This window comes from Chinchilla lanigera, unplaced genomic scaffold, assembly GCF_000276665.1.
Source record: "Chinchilla lanigera isolate Chin_1 unplaced genomic scaffold, ChiLan1.0 scaffold00025, whole genome shotgun sequence".
NCBI lineage: Eukaryota > Metazoa > Chordata > Mammalia > Rodentia > Chinchillidae > Chinchilla > Chinchilla lanigera.
Genome location: NW_004955426.1, coordinates 20,736,030 through 20,752,812, shown reverse-complemented (window position 1 = coordinate 20,752,812; position 16,783 = coordinate 20,736,030). Strand labels below are relative to the sequence as shown.

General features: G+C 39.0%; 1 protein-coding gene across 3 annotated transcripts in view; it reads right to left on the bottom strand.

Annotated features, from left to right (window-relative positions):
- Nucleotides 1-5,778: 5,778 nt before the first annotated feature.
- The window catches only part of Spef2 (sperm flagellar 2), a 159,723-nt gene continuing 148,718 nt past the window's right edge, over nt 5,779-16,783 (bottom strand). Inside the window, exons 33-35 of one of the 3 annotated variants that reach the window (XM_005386199.2) lie at nt 14,008-14,187; nt 6,759-7,004; nt 5,779-5,998 (exon numbers count right to left, since the gene is read on the bottom strand). In XM_005386199.2, coding sequence (XP_005386256.1) covers nt 5,804-5,998; nt 6,759-7,004; nt 14,008-14,187 — 621 coding nt within the window. In that variant the 3' untranslated portion in view covers nt 5,779-5,803. Of the gene's footprint in view, nt 5,999-6,758; nt 7,005-14,007; nt 14,188-16,783 lie in introns of those variants that run through there. The other 2 variants (XM_005386198.2, XR_261209.2) reach the window with 2 other exon arrangements.

The following is a 16,783-nucleotide window of genomic DNA, read 5'->3' as shown; positions in this document are numbered from 1 at the left end:
AAAAAAAAAAAAAAAAAAAAAAAAAATCAGGGATAGGATGGTCTGCTTTTCATTCACATAAATATCAGCTTTCTTACATCTTAAGTCAGAAATATTTTTCAAAATAATTTTAAACTGTTACAGCAGTATAGAAGGGATTCCAACACATGTGAGAATCAGAATTGCATGTAGGTGGTTTTCAGATTTTTGTGTTTCACAAATTTAGAGAAGTACCTTAAGAATATGTTTCTCTTGTTCCAAACTGAGTACAAAGATTTCAGTCTGTGGTCATTTCACACACAAAGATGTGAGTTAGTTCATTACATCAGTTGACCCTTCCTGGCTGACATGCACACTGCTTGTGTCAAGTCATTGCTAGGAATCACAGTGAATCATTTTCTTGAGGAAACTCGTTCCTTGAGAGCACATATCTAAAGCCAAAGGTCAACCCTGAGTGAACAAACGTTGAAGAAGAGCTGATCCTATTGCCTTTTTTGGGCCCTTCATGCTGCAATTCTAAACACATATTTGAATACTATATTTATGGTAACTACTGTTAACTTGGAAAGTTAATCTGGAAATTAAGGAATAAGGTAGTGTGTGATTTTCTGAAATTCCATAGCATACCCCCCCCCAAAAAAGATAAACTAGATTTTAAAAATCAGCCTTGGCTAAATTTGTAGGTGAATTTGGGGTCATAATTGTCATTTGCAGTGGATGGAGAAGAGCATGAGAGGGCCAGAAGGTGTTTGGCACAGATACTTTGAAAACACCAATCACTGAAGCAGCCATAAAGATGAAGGAGGAGGTTAGAGAATAATTTAAAGCCAGATGGCTTGGAGAAAAAGTGGGATGAAAGGCACAGGCACTCTTGTAACTGCAAGGCAGCAGGTCTTGGTTCATTTGTTTGTAAGATAATCAATTTCCTGTGCTTTCTGATTTTAACACTAAAAGATTTCGCACTATTTCCCATAGGTGACTTGTTTGATTTATAGCTTCATTAAAAGAAATTTACAACAGGCATATATGTTCATCACCAGAAATTACACGGTAGGTTATTTTAAAAATGATTTGTTCACTTACATTACACGGTAGGTTATTTAAAAATCATTTGTACACTTACACGAAAATCATAAGTTCACTTACTTACATTGATAAATATCTTAGGTAGAGGAAACTGACTTTGCTTATTATCAACCCAGTCAAATTTGCTTTGATTATGTCGTATTGAACTACAGTATTTTCTTAATAATCGAAAGACATTTCTTTAAAGTGATATTTTTGCATAAAGTCTATGAACACAGAAGTGAAATAAGTGACTCTAACTGAATAATTGTAGTAATCAATACAGAATTCTGAACTTCTAAGTAGATATTGACCATCTCGGGGTTCCTGGGATTTTAATTTGGACCCTTCATCTTCATGGTTGTGCATCAGTAAAAATCTTAATTCTTTCCAAAGAGAAGACATTGTACATCTGAGAAATGAAATGTCAGCTCATTAGTCCATCTATCCATCCATCCATCCATCCATCCATCCATCCATCCATCCATCCATCCAACATATCACTTCATGTGGTTCATTTCACCTGGAAATATTTTTTGGTCACTCAGATAACACAGAGTAGAAATAGTAATGTCTAACAATGAGTGCTTTTATGTGACAAGAACAAAGATACACACACACACACACACACACACACATTTCATTTGTACAAAACCTTGTGAGGTGGGTAAGATAATTAACCCTATTTTGTAAATGGGGAAACTGAAACACTACTGTCACTTGCCCAAGGTTACACATTTCATAAATGTGGTTCCAGAGCTCGCTCTTATAACCACGTAGCCAGTCCATCTTGTAATAAGAGCAAAACTAAGGCATATCGTCATCACTACAAATGTGCCGCTTCTAAATGCAGACCTTGTAAACACAGAGCTGTTGGGCAACAATCTTCACTTGCCTCTGTTTATAACTGCAAACAACATTTTAACCTGAAAACCACACTCTAGTTTTGCTCTACTTATCTTGAACGATCTTCAAATAACATCACTGTGGTTAGAGTTCATTTTAAAAATATGATCTATTGACTTGTACATGGATATCTGGAGCGAAAAATAACAGGACAAATATGATAGTCCCTGAGTCTTCAAGGGTTCTTACCCTTCCCTCTCTTTCTCCTTCCTTTACTCATTTCCTTCTTCCTCCCTTCCATCCTCCCTCTTCCTTCCTTCCTTCCTTCCTTCCTTCCTTCCTTCCTTCCTTCCTTCCTTCCTTCCTTCCTTCCTCCCTTTTTGTCAGCAAAACTGAGAATGGAGTACCTTACTGGAAAGTGATCCTCTTATTTAAATATCAGGATTTAGGTTTTCCAGGTTATCAGCTCAACTCTTCTCGATTCACTCTCATGAATGAGTCCTAATTGCAGAAGTTGCCTGTGCTCTCCTTTGATTCCTCAGTGACAGAGAGATGTGAAGCGCAGGCAGAGCAAGAGCCCAAGGAGCTGACTTGGGCATAGCTCAAGGAAGCACTCTGGCAATTAATTAACAATGTGAGTCAGTGTCAGGTGACATGGGCACAAAGTGACTGGTGTCCTGGAGGATGGCAGATAGACAGCTTTCAGCTAGAGAGGTCTTGCACGGCGGGAAAGATTTAGGGAGTTTGCAGAGGTGGTTCTGGTGATGAATATGTCAAGATGCTCCTGAAATATCCTGGGCAAGGGCCTGAGGGAGAAGTTCGACATCTGGCCATACTTCTGCACAATCCTGCACAAAAAGATTGTTCTGTGTAATGTGGCAATAGTGCCTCAGCTGAGGTACCCTGTAAGTTGACAGATTCCACCTTAAATGCAGGCAGAACATAACTTTCAAAGGTCCTGTGGTCTCCACCTTTCCCTGAGCATTGGGCATGTCTTCAGGAGTAGCTCTGTTTCTTTTCTCAGGCAAAATGATGAATAGAATCTTCTCTGAAAATTAGTTTAGTTACTGTGGTTAGACTTATGATATTCCAAAGTTGGCTATACTTTGTAGAAAGTTTTCTGCCCATTGGGTGAGAAAGTAATTGTAGCATCATCTGACGCTCCTACTTGTTCTTGGTAATGGAAAATAAACCTTATCAGAGTCCTGGAGATTTGGCAAGTTATTTTACTGGTTAAAAATAAGACACATTTCTTTAATACGATATGTATAATTAATTGTAGTCTAAAATGATGGGCCTATGGAACTTACATTTTTCAAGATGACAAAATGACAAGATTTGTCTTTGAACAAAGACAAAAAATATTTTTATGTCAGTATTATGTTATATTACTCCTTAGGAGGCTATTCACGTTGTCTTGCTTTGAGAGTCAAATGTAAATTTCTCTGTTTCTTTGCAATCTAGACTCTTCTTACTAACCCAGTGGGGTCATTCTACACTCTTCACAGAAGGCCTTTTGAGGAGTCAGGTCTTTCTTTCCACACAGTCCTGCTTCTGTGTCCTGACGCAGGTCCTCTTTCATGTAGGATATTACATCCTCCTCTCCTCAACAGCAAAATCCACGCAGTTCCTCTCCTTTCCCTCCAGTTGCCAAAATGCTTGCAATCTTTCAAGACCCCAGGTTACTCTTTCCTGGGAAGATTCCCTCTACAGTTCCAGTATACCAAAAAAGTCATGTTTTGAATTGCTATCATATTACATTTTGTTGGCTTATCTTATATTATTCTCTTGTCACTCATGCATGCAAAAAGTATCTTGCAAAGCCAACAGATGTGGAATTTACTTGAAAGTAGCAGCTGAGTTTGGTGCTTATGTTTCTCTTTCCCATGGAAGCTTATACAGGTCTCAGTGGTAGGTGCTTGGTGTTGAAAAGTAATCCTAATAGCCATCATTTCTATGTCATATCCTACACGTCAAATAAAATGCCAAGGGTTTTACTTGCACAGTCTCACTTAATCTTCACTATCACCCTTTGATGAGGAAGGACTGTTACACACATTTAACAGATGACACAGGCAGGGTTAGAAGATAGTTAAGATAAGGTATCTACTAAGTGGTGCACACGATTTTCAGTCTCATGATTTTCTGATTTCAGGGCCTGTATTCTTAAATATAAACATATTCCACTTCTGGATGTGCTTAGTGTCATATTTCTTGTTTTCATTTTTATTAGTACATTTTTGGAGCATATTATGTTTACATTCCTTGTAGGAAGTTGGTACACATATTTAACACGTCTTAATTCCTTTTTTATTCTCCTTTCCCTTCTTCATTCCCCCATCCCTTCATACCTTGACCCCCTTTCCAGTTGAGAAAGACTTATATCCCTATTTCCTATTATCTATCTGAATTTTTTGGCTCTTTATTTATACTTTGTATTTCTCATATAAAAGAAACCATGTAATATTTAAGCTTGTGTATCTGGTCTGGTATATTTCATTTAACATTATGGATTCAAGGACAGACACTTCTCATAAGAGGTACAATTGGCTAATAAATTCATAAGAAATGTTCAACACCACTGGCCCTTAGAAAAACTGCAAATTAAAAAACACTGAGATTTCATCTTATTCAAGAAAGAATGACCATTGTCAAGAAATCAAATAAAAACAAATGCTGGTGAGGCTGTAAGGATAAAGGAACCCATCTATATTTTTGATGGGAATGTAAACTAGTATAACCACTATAGACATCAGTATGGAGATTCCTCAGAAAACAAAAACTAGAAATTCCCATTTTATCCAGCTATTCCCCTTCTAGGAGTCTTTCCAAAACAGTTAAAAACATCATATTATGATGATATATGCTTACTGTCTTGACAACTACTAGTGTGTAAGAAATCAACTTCAGTTAGTGTTAATACAGGTAACAAGAATCATATAATAAAGGATCAACAATTTAGACAGAAATAAATTTAGGTATAAAGATATTTAAGTCTAGATAAATTCATTTCTGGATACAGAAATCTGCAAAAGGTAATTTTATATCACTGAGAAGTTAGGATACCTGCTTCTCAGACTATCTTCATTTTAAAAGTTAAAGTGCTTTTATTTCAAACTCAGGAAACTCTGTAGTCAAATAAACAAGTAGTGTAAATCGAATAGAGAGATTTTATACTGTTAAATCTTAAATGTAGGGGATTATAGCAACTTGCTCCATTTTGACAGGGGTCTAGTGTCAGCCTCTGCCTGCCTTAGCTCTGGTGTAAAGGATGTGGGACTTGCCATACTAAATGTGTATTTACCATGTGTGGCTTAGTGTAGACTTCTGGCTCTTTCCAAAGTCCAAGTAATCATGTAAGGTAAATATTTTATTTAACTCAGGACTTGGAGACAGCCATCACAGTACAACTAAAGACACTGTGTGGTCTTTGAACAGCAGTTCACCCTTTCTTCTGCTGGGTTGGCCTGCTCCCTCTGGGTTTTGTCCTTAGCTTCTCCGTCTTGCATACTGTCTCCCTATGAAACTAGCACCTAACCTTTTTATGTGGTATAACTTCCCCTACATACTCAATGTACCCTAACTGGAGTATGGTAGGTCTGTCAGTGTGTGGCTGGTGGCCATGGTCTTGGATAGTTCTCTTTTGCAAGAGGGGTCCTATTTGTCCTGCTCTTCTATTGATGTTAGCCTCATTATGTGGCTAGAAAATGATCCAGAATCCCGAAAGTCCACCCACCCAGCCTTAACTATCACTTAACCCCACCTTCTGTTTTAGTCCCACGGTGGGCCCACAGCATTGATGAGGCAGACCAACAAATGGAGAATGGTCTCAATTGTGAATGAGTTTGCTGTTCTTTGGGTATTATAGGCTGCTCTCTCCAACCAAGTCTAGCTTTTCCTCTTCCTTGCTAGCCTACTTCAGGAGTGCCCAGCATACCCTGCACCTGAGCCCACTCAAACTAGGACAGCTTTTGGTCATACTTACGGGAATTTTATAGTCCGAATAATTTGCAAACAGTTCTTGAATGAAAGGATGTTTCAAAAGAAGAGCAATTTCAATCAGCTCCACGTTCTTGACACCTAGGTCCTGAAATGTCTTTGTAAAGTTCTTTAAGGAAGAACAAAAATGAAGTTAATTAACTTAAAATTCTGCAGATATTAAAGAATAGTTTTATTTACTAAAAGAATTCTCATGGCTTCCTTACAATGATACATACATGGCATATACTTCCTTCAGAGCAATTCTGTGAAAATATGCTTGGACTTGAGGGCACATTCCTCACCTACCAGGGGTGGTTGAAATATATAGTGAATATCTAAATTTAAAAATCTTACAATAAAAGGCACATTACCATTAACCCCCTTCAAAATAGTCTCTCTAGCTTCAAATATACTTATCCCATTGCTCTTGCCACTTTCTCAAGAAGTTCTGGAAGTGCTCTTCAGGAGTGTCTTTACAAATATGATCAAAACACAGCAAAGGCTGCTTCCCAGTGCCATCCAACCAAAGGTAAGCTCATAAGACCATTATGGTGTATCCCTACCTACCTATTTCATGAGATCTGGCTCCATGAGACTTCTGGCTCTTTCCAAAGTCCAAGTAATCATGTAAGTTAAATATTTTACTTAATTCAGGACTTGGAGACAGCCATCACAGTACAACTGAAGACACAAAAGAGGACTTCCAGAATGGCTCCAGAAAGTGACAACAAGGATGGAATAAGTGAGTGCAAAGAGAGAGGGAGCATTTTAAGAGATATTAATGGCAGTGTGTCTTTTATTGTAATAAATTTTAAAGTTTTAAAATATTCATTGTATTTTTATTACACCTCATACAAGTTGCCCCTTTCACAAGTAATCTAACCAACCTCTGCATAAATGTTCTTTATCTTTAGTTGACTGGCAAATCTGTTAGTATCTTGTACTTCATTTCCTCCTCGGAATACTGTGAGTAGTGTTTCCATGGAAATCTTTTCAGTGTTTGCCATTTTAGGCACTTCTTTTTGCTTTTGTTCCCTTTCATCTCTCTCCTCTTTCAGTTCTCTTTCCTGACTTCCAGCCTTTTCCTCAAGTTGAGGAAATTCATCAGTGGGACTCATGCCAGGAGAGGAGGTCTGAAAAAGGAAGCAACAAGAACATGAAGTAGGACTGAAGTCCATACAGATATTCAGAAAATACTCATGCATCACACTTATCATACAATGGAATGACGGTGTCTACTACAAAATATGGAGAATCTAGAGGAGAATATGCTACATTGAAAATCACAGTGTCAACGTCCTAGGACAATTTTGCTTGTAGTGTATAGGGGCCTTAGCGTGGGGTGCATCTTGTCTTTATGTATTTATATACTTTTGAGCTTACTACATTGCTAAGTTTATCAAATCCCTCAATAAATTGGTACTGGAATATATTTATATACATGGTGCCAAAGTGTTACCAATGAGCTTTATCCCCAGCCCTGTTTTAATTGTTTATTTGGGAGTAGGTCTCACTAAGTCACTAAGTTGCCAGGTTGAGTTCAAACTTGGATTCCTCCTGTTTGCTTTTAAATTGATAGCAGTTGGGCTTAAGGCAAACCAATTTCTCAAGTTTGATAGATTCTAATAGATTTAGGGACATTTCTTTGGATAATAGAAGATAGACTAACTAAATCCTTAGAAAGCAAAATAGAAAGAAAATCAAAGATAAAAAATTCCAGTTGAGATTCTTACTGCTGCTCTTTGGAACCGGGCTAACAGCCTTGAACTAAGACACTAACATTTTGAGTATGGGAAAGAGTACTCTCTCATGTATGAAAAGCCTGAAAAATATTCCTACACTTTGACTTACTGATTACAGTTCTAAGAATTAATCCTGGGTAAACATAAGCGGTCATGAAGATTTCAATATAGATGTCCATTCACATTACAAGAAAAATAGAAAACCTATGATTTAAAAATGGGTAAATAGTGACATAAATTATATGTTGTGATAGAATCCCATACTGCAGTGAAAATTATGGTTCAGAGTAGTACCTAACACACATGAAGACATTCATAGTAGATTAAGTATATTAAAAGCACTCTGGTGGGATGAGGCAGGAGGAATCCAAGTTTGAACTCAGCCTGGCAGCTTACAGACTTAGTGAGACCTGTTCCCAAATAAACAATTAAAACAGGGCTGGGGATAAAGCTCAGTGTGAAGAACTTAGGTTCAACCCCCAGTATTACTAAAAAAAAAAACCAACCCAAAAAATGAAGTAATAAAAATACCAAGATCTTCATTTTATTATATAATCTATCCTTACTAATAAAAATAAGGGGCACAGATACATTAAAGAGTTACCAGTGGTAGTAGAAGAGATGATCTCCTTATTTATTTTATGCTTTTCGTTAAAATTGTGTGTGTGGTACATGTGTGTGTACATGTGTGCACTTTCTGAGGATGAGGTAACCAATACTTGATGATTTCCCATAGGACAATGACTATTTTGAAACATAGTTGCCTGGATGTCAGAGAACACTTGAGTTCTGATTTTTTTTCCCAAGAAAAGACACTAATTTGAGAGAGTGAAAAAAATTTGGGAGAGTGAATATTTTAATTCAGTAGGAAAACTAAGTGTATAGACTATGCAAGCTCTCTGCAAATAATTAGGCAAATGTCATGTGTAAAATAAGGATGACCTGATACAAAATTAAGCCTCTGGTGGTCATCTGTTCTCATAAGGGATTTGGAGGGACAGTGGGCGGTGTAATGGTGTAATGAAGACAGGCACCTGTGCTTTTGCTTCAGTTGCGGTTCTAAATCCTTTATTAATTGGGGATTTAATTGAATATTAAAGAAGGAGAACTCTAACGGTTGGGGATTTGGGAATTACATAGTGAAACATACTTTCAATATCTTTTAAATCTTCTCTCCTTTGAACAATTGGAAATGCCACTTGGCAGGAATGTACAACTGGCTTCAGTGTCTCCACCTAAGAATCTTGAAAAGTAGGGCACTAGCTACTCATCAATAATATCCTGCGCAGTGGAATACTTAGCAGAGTAAAATCAACATAGGATGTAAAACATGCTGCGAGTGGGTATAGAATGAATGAACAGATAACATAGGTGCAGTGTGGGCAAGATAAACACAGAATCTGTGTGTGAAGAAATGACTGATTGGTTAGGTGAGCAGGAAATTCCGAAATTAAACAAAGGAAAAACCTGGCCTTTCTGCATTTATTCCAATAATTAAGGAGGGATTTATTTTTGAAAGGCCTAATGCAAGGATTACTGTATAAATGAATTTTTAATCCCAAAGGTAATCATTTATTTCTTACATTTTAGCATGCAGAACCCTTAGCTTATTAATATCAGAGGCTTCTTTTTAAATTTTTTGTTCTTTTTGTTGTCTCAGGTTGAAATAGAACAAACTTAGTGTCTCAGTGGGAAGGAGGAAAAGGGCAGAAGTCCCGATCAGACCAAAGAAGCCAGATCAGCACTCTAGGGGACAGAAGAGCCCGGAAGAATAGGGGGAACCTTATGTCCAACAGACTCTGGATGACAGCAATTGTGAATGTGTGTGTAGGAATGAAACTGGAGATGCTATCTGGAAGACAATCCAGTGCTTCTGAATAAATAGTTATTACTGGCACCACAATTCCTTGAGAGTCTCATTATCCTCTAAGCAAGGGAAACAGTGGCACTGTCGAGCACTATGTCATATGTGGCTAATTCTCCATGATAGGCCTCAACAGTGTCTAATAAATGTACACCTGACCATGCATTTTTTTTTATCAATCAGCTCAGCTGTACATCTCAGAAGGTGGAAAATAAGTCAATTTTGGGGAATAATGTAGGCAAAGTATCAAAGAACAGAATGAAATAGAAATTTATGTCCTTTGAACCCCCAGGCCTTAAACACTCTTGTTGAGATATTTTTATAAGACTTCTGCAGTGTGGAAGAGCCAGGCTCATCATTTGCTAAATACCAGCATTACAACCCCACACAGGATGGAAAATGAATTTTCCTTCAACGTTCTTCATTTAAAGATTCAGCAGGACTAGTGTATCCCTGAAGAACACCTTATTCTTGAGCTTCTTTCAAACTACTCAATAAGTCATGGCTTTAAACAGAATGTCTGAGCCACTCTGAATAACATCAGCATGAGTAGCAGAGCTAGAGTAAGGAAGAATGAAATAAACACACGGTGGGAGTGAGGGTGCGGAATTTTCAGTTGTTTTTACAGAAAGCAAAAGCAGAGATCTGACTGAATGATTTAGTTGGAGGTGCTATTTCTGTGATGATTTTTATGACCTCCTGAGGAGAGGTTGCCCAGGAAACTAGAACACAGTTGGAAAGGGCTCAGAAGTGGAGCAGCATAGAGACAAGATGGTGAAGACAAGGGTGGGTGAGAATGAAGGCGGTGCATGGCTCCTGGGTTTCAAAAGCCTCTAGGGTTCATTCCAAGTCAGGAACAGGTCCAGGAGTCTATAAGAGGGGCAAATATGCCATACTTTGTCTCACCTCATGCCCATAGTTGGTCTCTTGTGGGGTTCAGTTCCTGTACAGCGTCCTTGGATTTTAAAAGACCTCTTGAGAGCAGTACTCAAGGGGAGCTGCTTCCTGGGTGGGAGCACTGAACTCTCCCAAGACACCTGAGAGTTTAGGAACAGCAGGGATTCTGCCTCCTCTGCCACCCAGCCACTACTCACTGGGGTGGCTGCTTGTGGCTGTGGTAACTTCCTTAGCACAGCTTCCTTTCCCCTGGTCTTTCCCAGATGCTCCAGGCAGCATCCTGGATCCTGCCATTGCCTTTGCCTGACTGGAATGTTTGCCTTCCTCCTCTCTCCCCTGGAGACTGGACTCTCCCTTTTCCCCTTCCTCCAGCCTTTCCCAGTACTGTTTGAAAGCACTGATTGAGTACTTGCTATCTGAAACTATTGCACATTGATCCACACATGAGTTAGAAATAATTTAGCAGCAGTAGTCAATAGATAAGCAAAGCCCTACCTAAATTACTAGATATCCTTTCTCCCCATCTTTGCCCACCACAGGCTGTTCTCAACGGAGCAGGCAGAGAGATTCTGAAATGCTTTAAGTCAGATAATTGTGCTCTTCTTGAAACGTCTCATCTGGTGTAGAGTGGAGTTAAACCACAGTGACTTCAGGCTCTTCTCCCCTTACTCTTTTTACCTGCTAAAATCCTTCAGGCCTCTCCTGATCAACTGCACTGTTCAACCCTCTACTCATTGGAACACACCAGGAATAGCTCCTTGCTGGGGCTTTTCCATTCGCTTTTGCTCCCTCTTAAAATGTCCAAGAGCTCTTACACTTTTTTCAAGCCTGGTTCTGTGCACTGCACAAAGAGACCTTCTCTCACCACTTATCCCAACTCCTGTATTTTTCTCCTGCCTCTTCTTTTTAATTACTGTATGTATATAATGCATCATAGTTACATTCATTTTGGGAGATTGGTGTATGGATAAAGGATATCTTGGTCATTTTTAATCAAAACAATTATTTCTTTTCAATCACCACTTGATGTAATCCATATTTTATTTATTTGGTTATTGCTTGTCCTTCTTCGGCCAGAAATGATTTTTGGCCCACTGCTGTACCTTCAGTGTCTTAGTTACTTTTTTCATTGCTGAGACAAAGTACCTGGCCCCCAAAGTTAAAGGGGGAAAGGTTTATTTGGCTCACAGTTTGTAGAGGTTTCAGTCCATAATTGGCTGCCTCCAAGGCAGAGTGGCATGGCAGACTGGTCTTGCAGAGTAGAAACTGTTCATGGTGGGATGAAGGCAGCAAAACAAGTAAGGGAGGGACCTTAACAGCATCTTTCTGCCCCTTATATTTTATCCAGGATACTTAGGGCAGGTAGCACTCACCCCCATAATCCTAATGTCCTTGACCCTAGCATGGCACCTTGAATCAGTCCTAGCATCACATCCTCTCAATCTAGCCACCTCTGAAAAGGTCCCACCTATGACTGCAGGAGGCTTTAGGGAGATGTCTAGACACCAACCATAACACTCAAGTTATAGTGGTCTCCGGCACACACAAGGGCACAGTAAATGTTTCTGGAAACAATGATTGTGTGCACATGATGGTGCTCTACTCTGTCAGAGAAGTGTGAATATAACTGGGGCCCAGGCAAGAAAGTGCTCAGTGTTGCTCAGGGAAGCACAGGAATGATGAGGCAGTTGTTAACAACCATTAGAGGCCTTGGATGATGGGAAGACCTGGGACTTTTTAAGGTGAGGAGGAGTGTGTCCCAGGCAGAGGGCAGGGTAAGAATGCAGGCAGAGAGTGGGGAAGAAGGCATGAGTGTCTCTTGTCATTGCAGGGCCTCATGTAAATCTGGCTTTGATTCTCCCTGTGGGGTACATCATTCTTCAATTCTTTTCAGCATCAGTGGGGGAAATTAGATGGAATCTCCTCAAGAAAGCAAATCTGTTTCTTCTATATCCTTCACAGATCACAGGGCTACCCAAAGAGCATGATTTATAGAGTTAGCTAATGAACTAATTAATCCACTCAGGGCCATGCTTAACTGAGCTCTATGCTAGGTCTTTCCATAATTTCAGGGATTGCAGAACAAGACAGGCATTCCCACTAAACTGCCCCTTCTCAGCATGCTGAGTTAGTTAGGGTGCCCAGCCTGTGTGAGGACCAATGTATAATGGTAAACACAGTACCCTGTGGGAACATATTAGGGCTGAGGAGACCTGACATAGTCTGAAGTCAGGGAAGGGCCCACTGAAGACATTTTTTTGGGAACACTTTTTTAAATATGGAATTGAACACAGAGCTTTCATACTGTGCTATATCCCCAACTGGTTTATTTTAGTTTATTTTACTTATTTTGAGGCAGGGTCTCACTAAGTTGTATCATACCTAATTCTAGTTATTTGGGAACATTTTAAACTGGCTTCCTACTGTTTAAGAGGGAGCATCCCCGAGTAAAAGTAACACCCCTTGCTGAACTTTCTACCCTTAGGTGTTTAACGAGGATCGATAGTACGCTAGTTTGAAGACATCTCTCTGGCCTCCCTCTGGTGGAAGGGGAAGAAGACCCTTCTGTCCATGTCCACAGGGTCAAACTTTAGTATCACATTTTAGAGAGCGCAGAACCAACATGTGAACGCTGTCAAGAAATATCCCGTTTCTTTCAGATGGTTTCTGTTTGACAAATGTATGTGAAAAGGAGAGAAGTATGCCTGGGGCATCTGAGGAGTCTCAACAATATGCCAGCCCTCTCCTTTTTGTCCACAAAGAGAGCAAAAACAAACACCCTGTCAGGAAGGCCACAGTTCTACCTCTTGAAGAACAAGAGAACCAAAAGCTATGCAAAGTGCAAAGGGGCCACACAGAATACATTACTTATTACCCTTCCCAAAAGCTTTTCCACCCGAAGAGCAAGGTAATGCTCACGATTTAGAAATCTAGAGGCGAATGGCAGTGGTATCTTAGTTTCTAAGCTTTTTTGTGCTTGGACGCAAATGACACAGAGTCCCTGTGGAGTTTTGGTAGTTGGACTTATGCCTGAAATACTATCAGGGTTCACATTTGTGTGGGATGCATTTTGTTTTAGATAAAATTTATTTAGAGTAAGACATACTGGTTTGATACCCACCTCTGTTTCATTTATCAGAACAAGCACTTTGTGCCAAATAATGCCTGTCTTTCCCAGAGCAAATTTTGATTCTATCAAGAAATTTTTAGCAGAGTTTGATTTTAGTACAAAATGTTTAATAGCCTAGTATGGTGGCAAATGCCTATTATCCCAGCATTGTGGGAGCCTATGGTAGGAGGATTGTAAGTTCAAGCCCCTCTGGGGCAACTTAGTGACTTAACAAGACTCTTGTCTGAAAAACAGAACAAAACAAAACAAACAAGAAAACACGAGGCTGGGCGTATAGTTTAGTGGGAAGGCCCTGGGTTCAATCAGCACAAGTATTTGACAGAATTTGGGTTCCCAGTTTTTAATGCATTTGAAGAAGGCTTTGTATATACAGCATTGTGAGCATTGTATTAGGCACTTGGGGAAAAACAAGGAAGAAAACAACAGAGTCACTGTTGTCAGGAGTTTTGGAATTCCTGCATCCTTCTCCATAACCCAGAGTTCAATTCCCGGAATGCTATTACCTTTTCGGCAGCCAGCATAGGTGTTTCGGCTTGTCTGAAGATATGAGTTCCAACAGCCAAACTGAGAGCCCTGTAGATCCCTTCTACCATGTCTGGGTGACATGCAAAATACAGCAGCATCTGAGTGTAGTCTACCTGGGGTGGATCCTTCTCACAATCAGCAAACAGCATGAAGAAGAACTGTTACACAGGGAGAGAAAATGAATGTGCTGTAGGAGTCAATGAACAGACAGCGCAATGAAGAATCCCTCAAGGAGCTTGAGTAAAGCTACCTTGTAAGTACGTAATTTGTAAATTGAACATATAATGGTTGATTTTAACTAAAGAGTATGCTAAGTAAAACATCAGAAAAGTAGGGCACAAATTATAATCTAAAAGAGAATCTTGTGCTGGTCAATGGTACTAAGATACTTAGGAAATAATGAACTAATTAAGGGTAATGGGGACTAATGTTAAGTAGGAAAGGAGGGTAAAAGAGCAGGGACACACTATCTGTCTTCTGCCTCATCCAGAAAAACTGGATCCTGACCCTAAACATTACACTTCTGGGCCAGTCCTCTCTGGGCCTGAAAGGAAGGAAAGGAATGATGCCCCAAACTGCTGGGACTTGAACCATTAAAATCTTGAAGCCAGCTCCTTCGCTCTGAACTTCTTACTCAACTATTGACTCTAAGTGACTTCTTCCAATGTAGATTCACCTACAGGGAGAGAGCAGGTTAAATACCAGCAGATATCTTTCTGAATGACTATGCTGACAGTGAGACGGTGTCTTATGCATCTGGCAGGATGAGAGTTAGAGCTCAGGAGGTTATTATCCTCTAGAGCACTACAAAGCTGAGGCCCAACCCTTGGAGTACACAGGATACATCTAGAGATCTGTGCAGCCCTATTTGGGGAGACTGCTGGCTTCCTTAACCAGCTTGTCTCAAAGGTGTGTTTCATGACCCAGAGAATCTTTCTAAGACAAATGATATGACTAAGTAGATGGTTCTCAAGCTGTGAAATGCTTCACATGCCTAGAAGCAAATTAGGATTGTTGCTCCTGGTCCACTCTTATAAAGTTCCTAAATCTAGAGTATCTTCACATTGTTATTCTTTGTTATGAACAATTCTTGCAGCTATGAACAAATCTAATGAGATATGCATGAAGATAACAGTTGGAAAATGAATTTCTGATATTTGACATTACAAATAAAACTTGAGATTCTTACAAACCCTCTGACAAAAAGGAATATCTTAACTATTTTTAGGAGCCACAACTCAGCTGCTGGGTTCCTTTAGGATATTGCATTTTCATCTTCCCATTTGTTCTTGAGTTATTCTAGAAATATTCGGTAGAATGGGATATAAAAGGTAAGCCAACAGCAAAACTTTATGTGAATATATTTTCTTCTATTCAACAAATACTCATTGAGAAGTATAATGTGCCAGGTATGGATTTTTCTAGATGTTTAAAATGCAGTCATTTAAAATGCAGTCATTGACCAGGAGTAGTGAGGTCCCATTTATTTCACCGGAGAGTTGCCTTTCAGTATTTTTTCCATTGAATTGCTCTTATAAATGATATGCAGTTGAAAATCGTCATTATGTTCATTAAAAAACTGAATATTACATTTTGCAAAGAATATACAAAAATAAAATAAATGATACATGGACTTTTTCTGTAATTGGACTGTTCTGTAATTGACTTTCTGTAATTTCTATAATTGATATATGGACTATTTCTGTATGAACAGGTTTGAATTTAAAATAATGCATTAGACTTTAAAGAAAGGTGATACAAGCATGTCCTGAAGATCATTTAAGGTGTTGTAGCATGCAGAATCCTAAGAAGGTCTCAAATGTTCTGAACTCCAGGAATACCTGCCTTGTGTTGTCCCTTACCCTGTGGGGGCGGGACTTGTGAATATGCCTGGAGGCTCATTCAGTGATTAGGTTACCTTATGGCAAAAATAAAGGGAGGTTTTTTGTTTTTTTTTTTTCCCAAAAGTGATTAAGGCCCTCAATTCACTGCTTCTCAGTTAACTCAAAAGGAGCCTGACCTTGGGCCTGATCTAATTAGATTAGTCTTTTAAAAAATGATTCAAGTCTTCAGGGAGAAATCTGAAGCCAGAGAGATGTTCCCTTCCTGGCCCTGAAGAAGAAAACTGCCATGCTATGGAGAAGGCCAAGTGAATGGTAATCCCTAGTACCCAAGGGTCCCCACCTTACACTGCATAGATTTGAATCCTGTCAACAATCCATGTAGGAAATCAATCTTAGATCCAATCTTGGATTTGGCCTCAGATTAGATTGTGCCCACCTTTTCTGTAGCCTTGTAATATCCTGAGCAGAGAAATTATTTAAACCATGCCTTATGGAACTCTATAATAATGTGTACTGTACTGTCACCAGCTATGTGGATTAGTAAACACTGGCAAAACTTTATGTGAATATATTTTCTTCTATTCAACAAATACTCATTGAGAAGTATAATGTGCCAGGTATGGATTTTTCTAGATGTTTAAAAGGCAGTCATTAAAAAAAAATGCCATCATTAATAAGGAGGTTAATTTCTGAGCTTTTAAGAGCTTATTTTCTTGAGGGCAGGGCAGAAAATAAACAATTAATAACATAAATTAAGTAAATTGCATATGCATTGCTAACAGCTTCTAGAAATTGAACAGTCAGTATATTCTACAGATGTGTAAATCTACAGCACAACTTTTCTCATATCTTACTGAGATGTGGGTATATGTCAGGTGTATTTTTTTTCTGTTTTTTTTTTTTTTTTTTT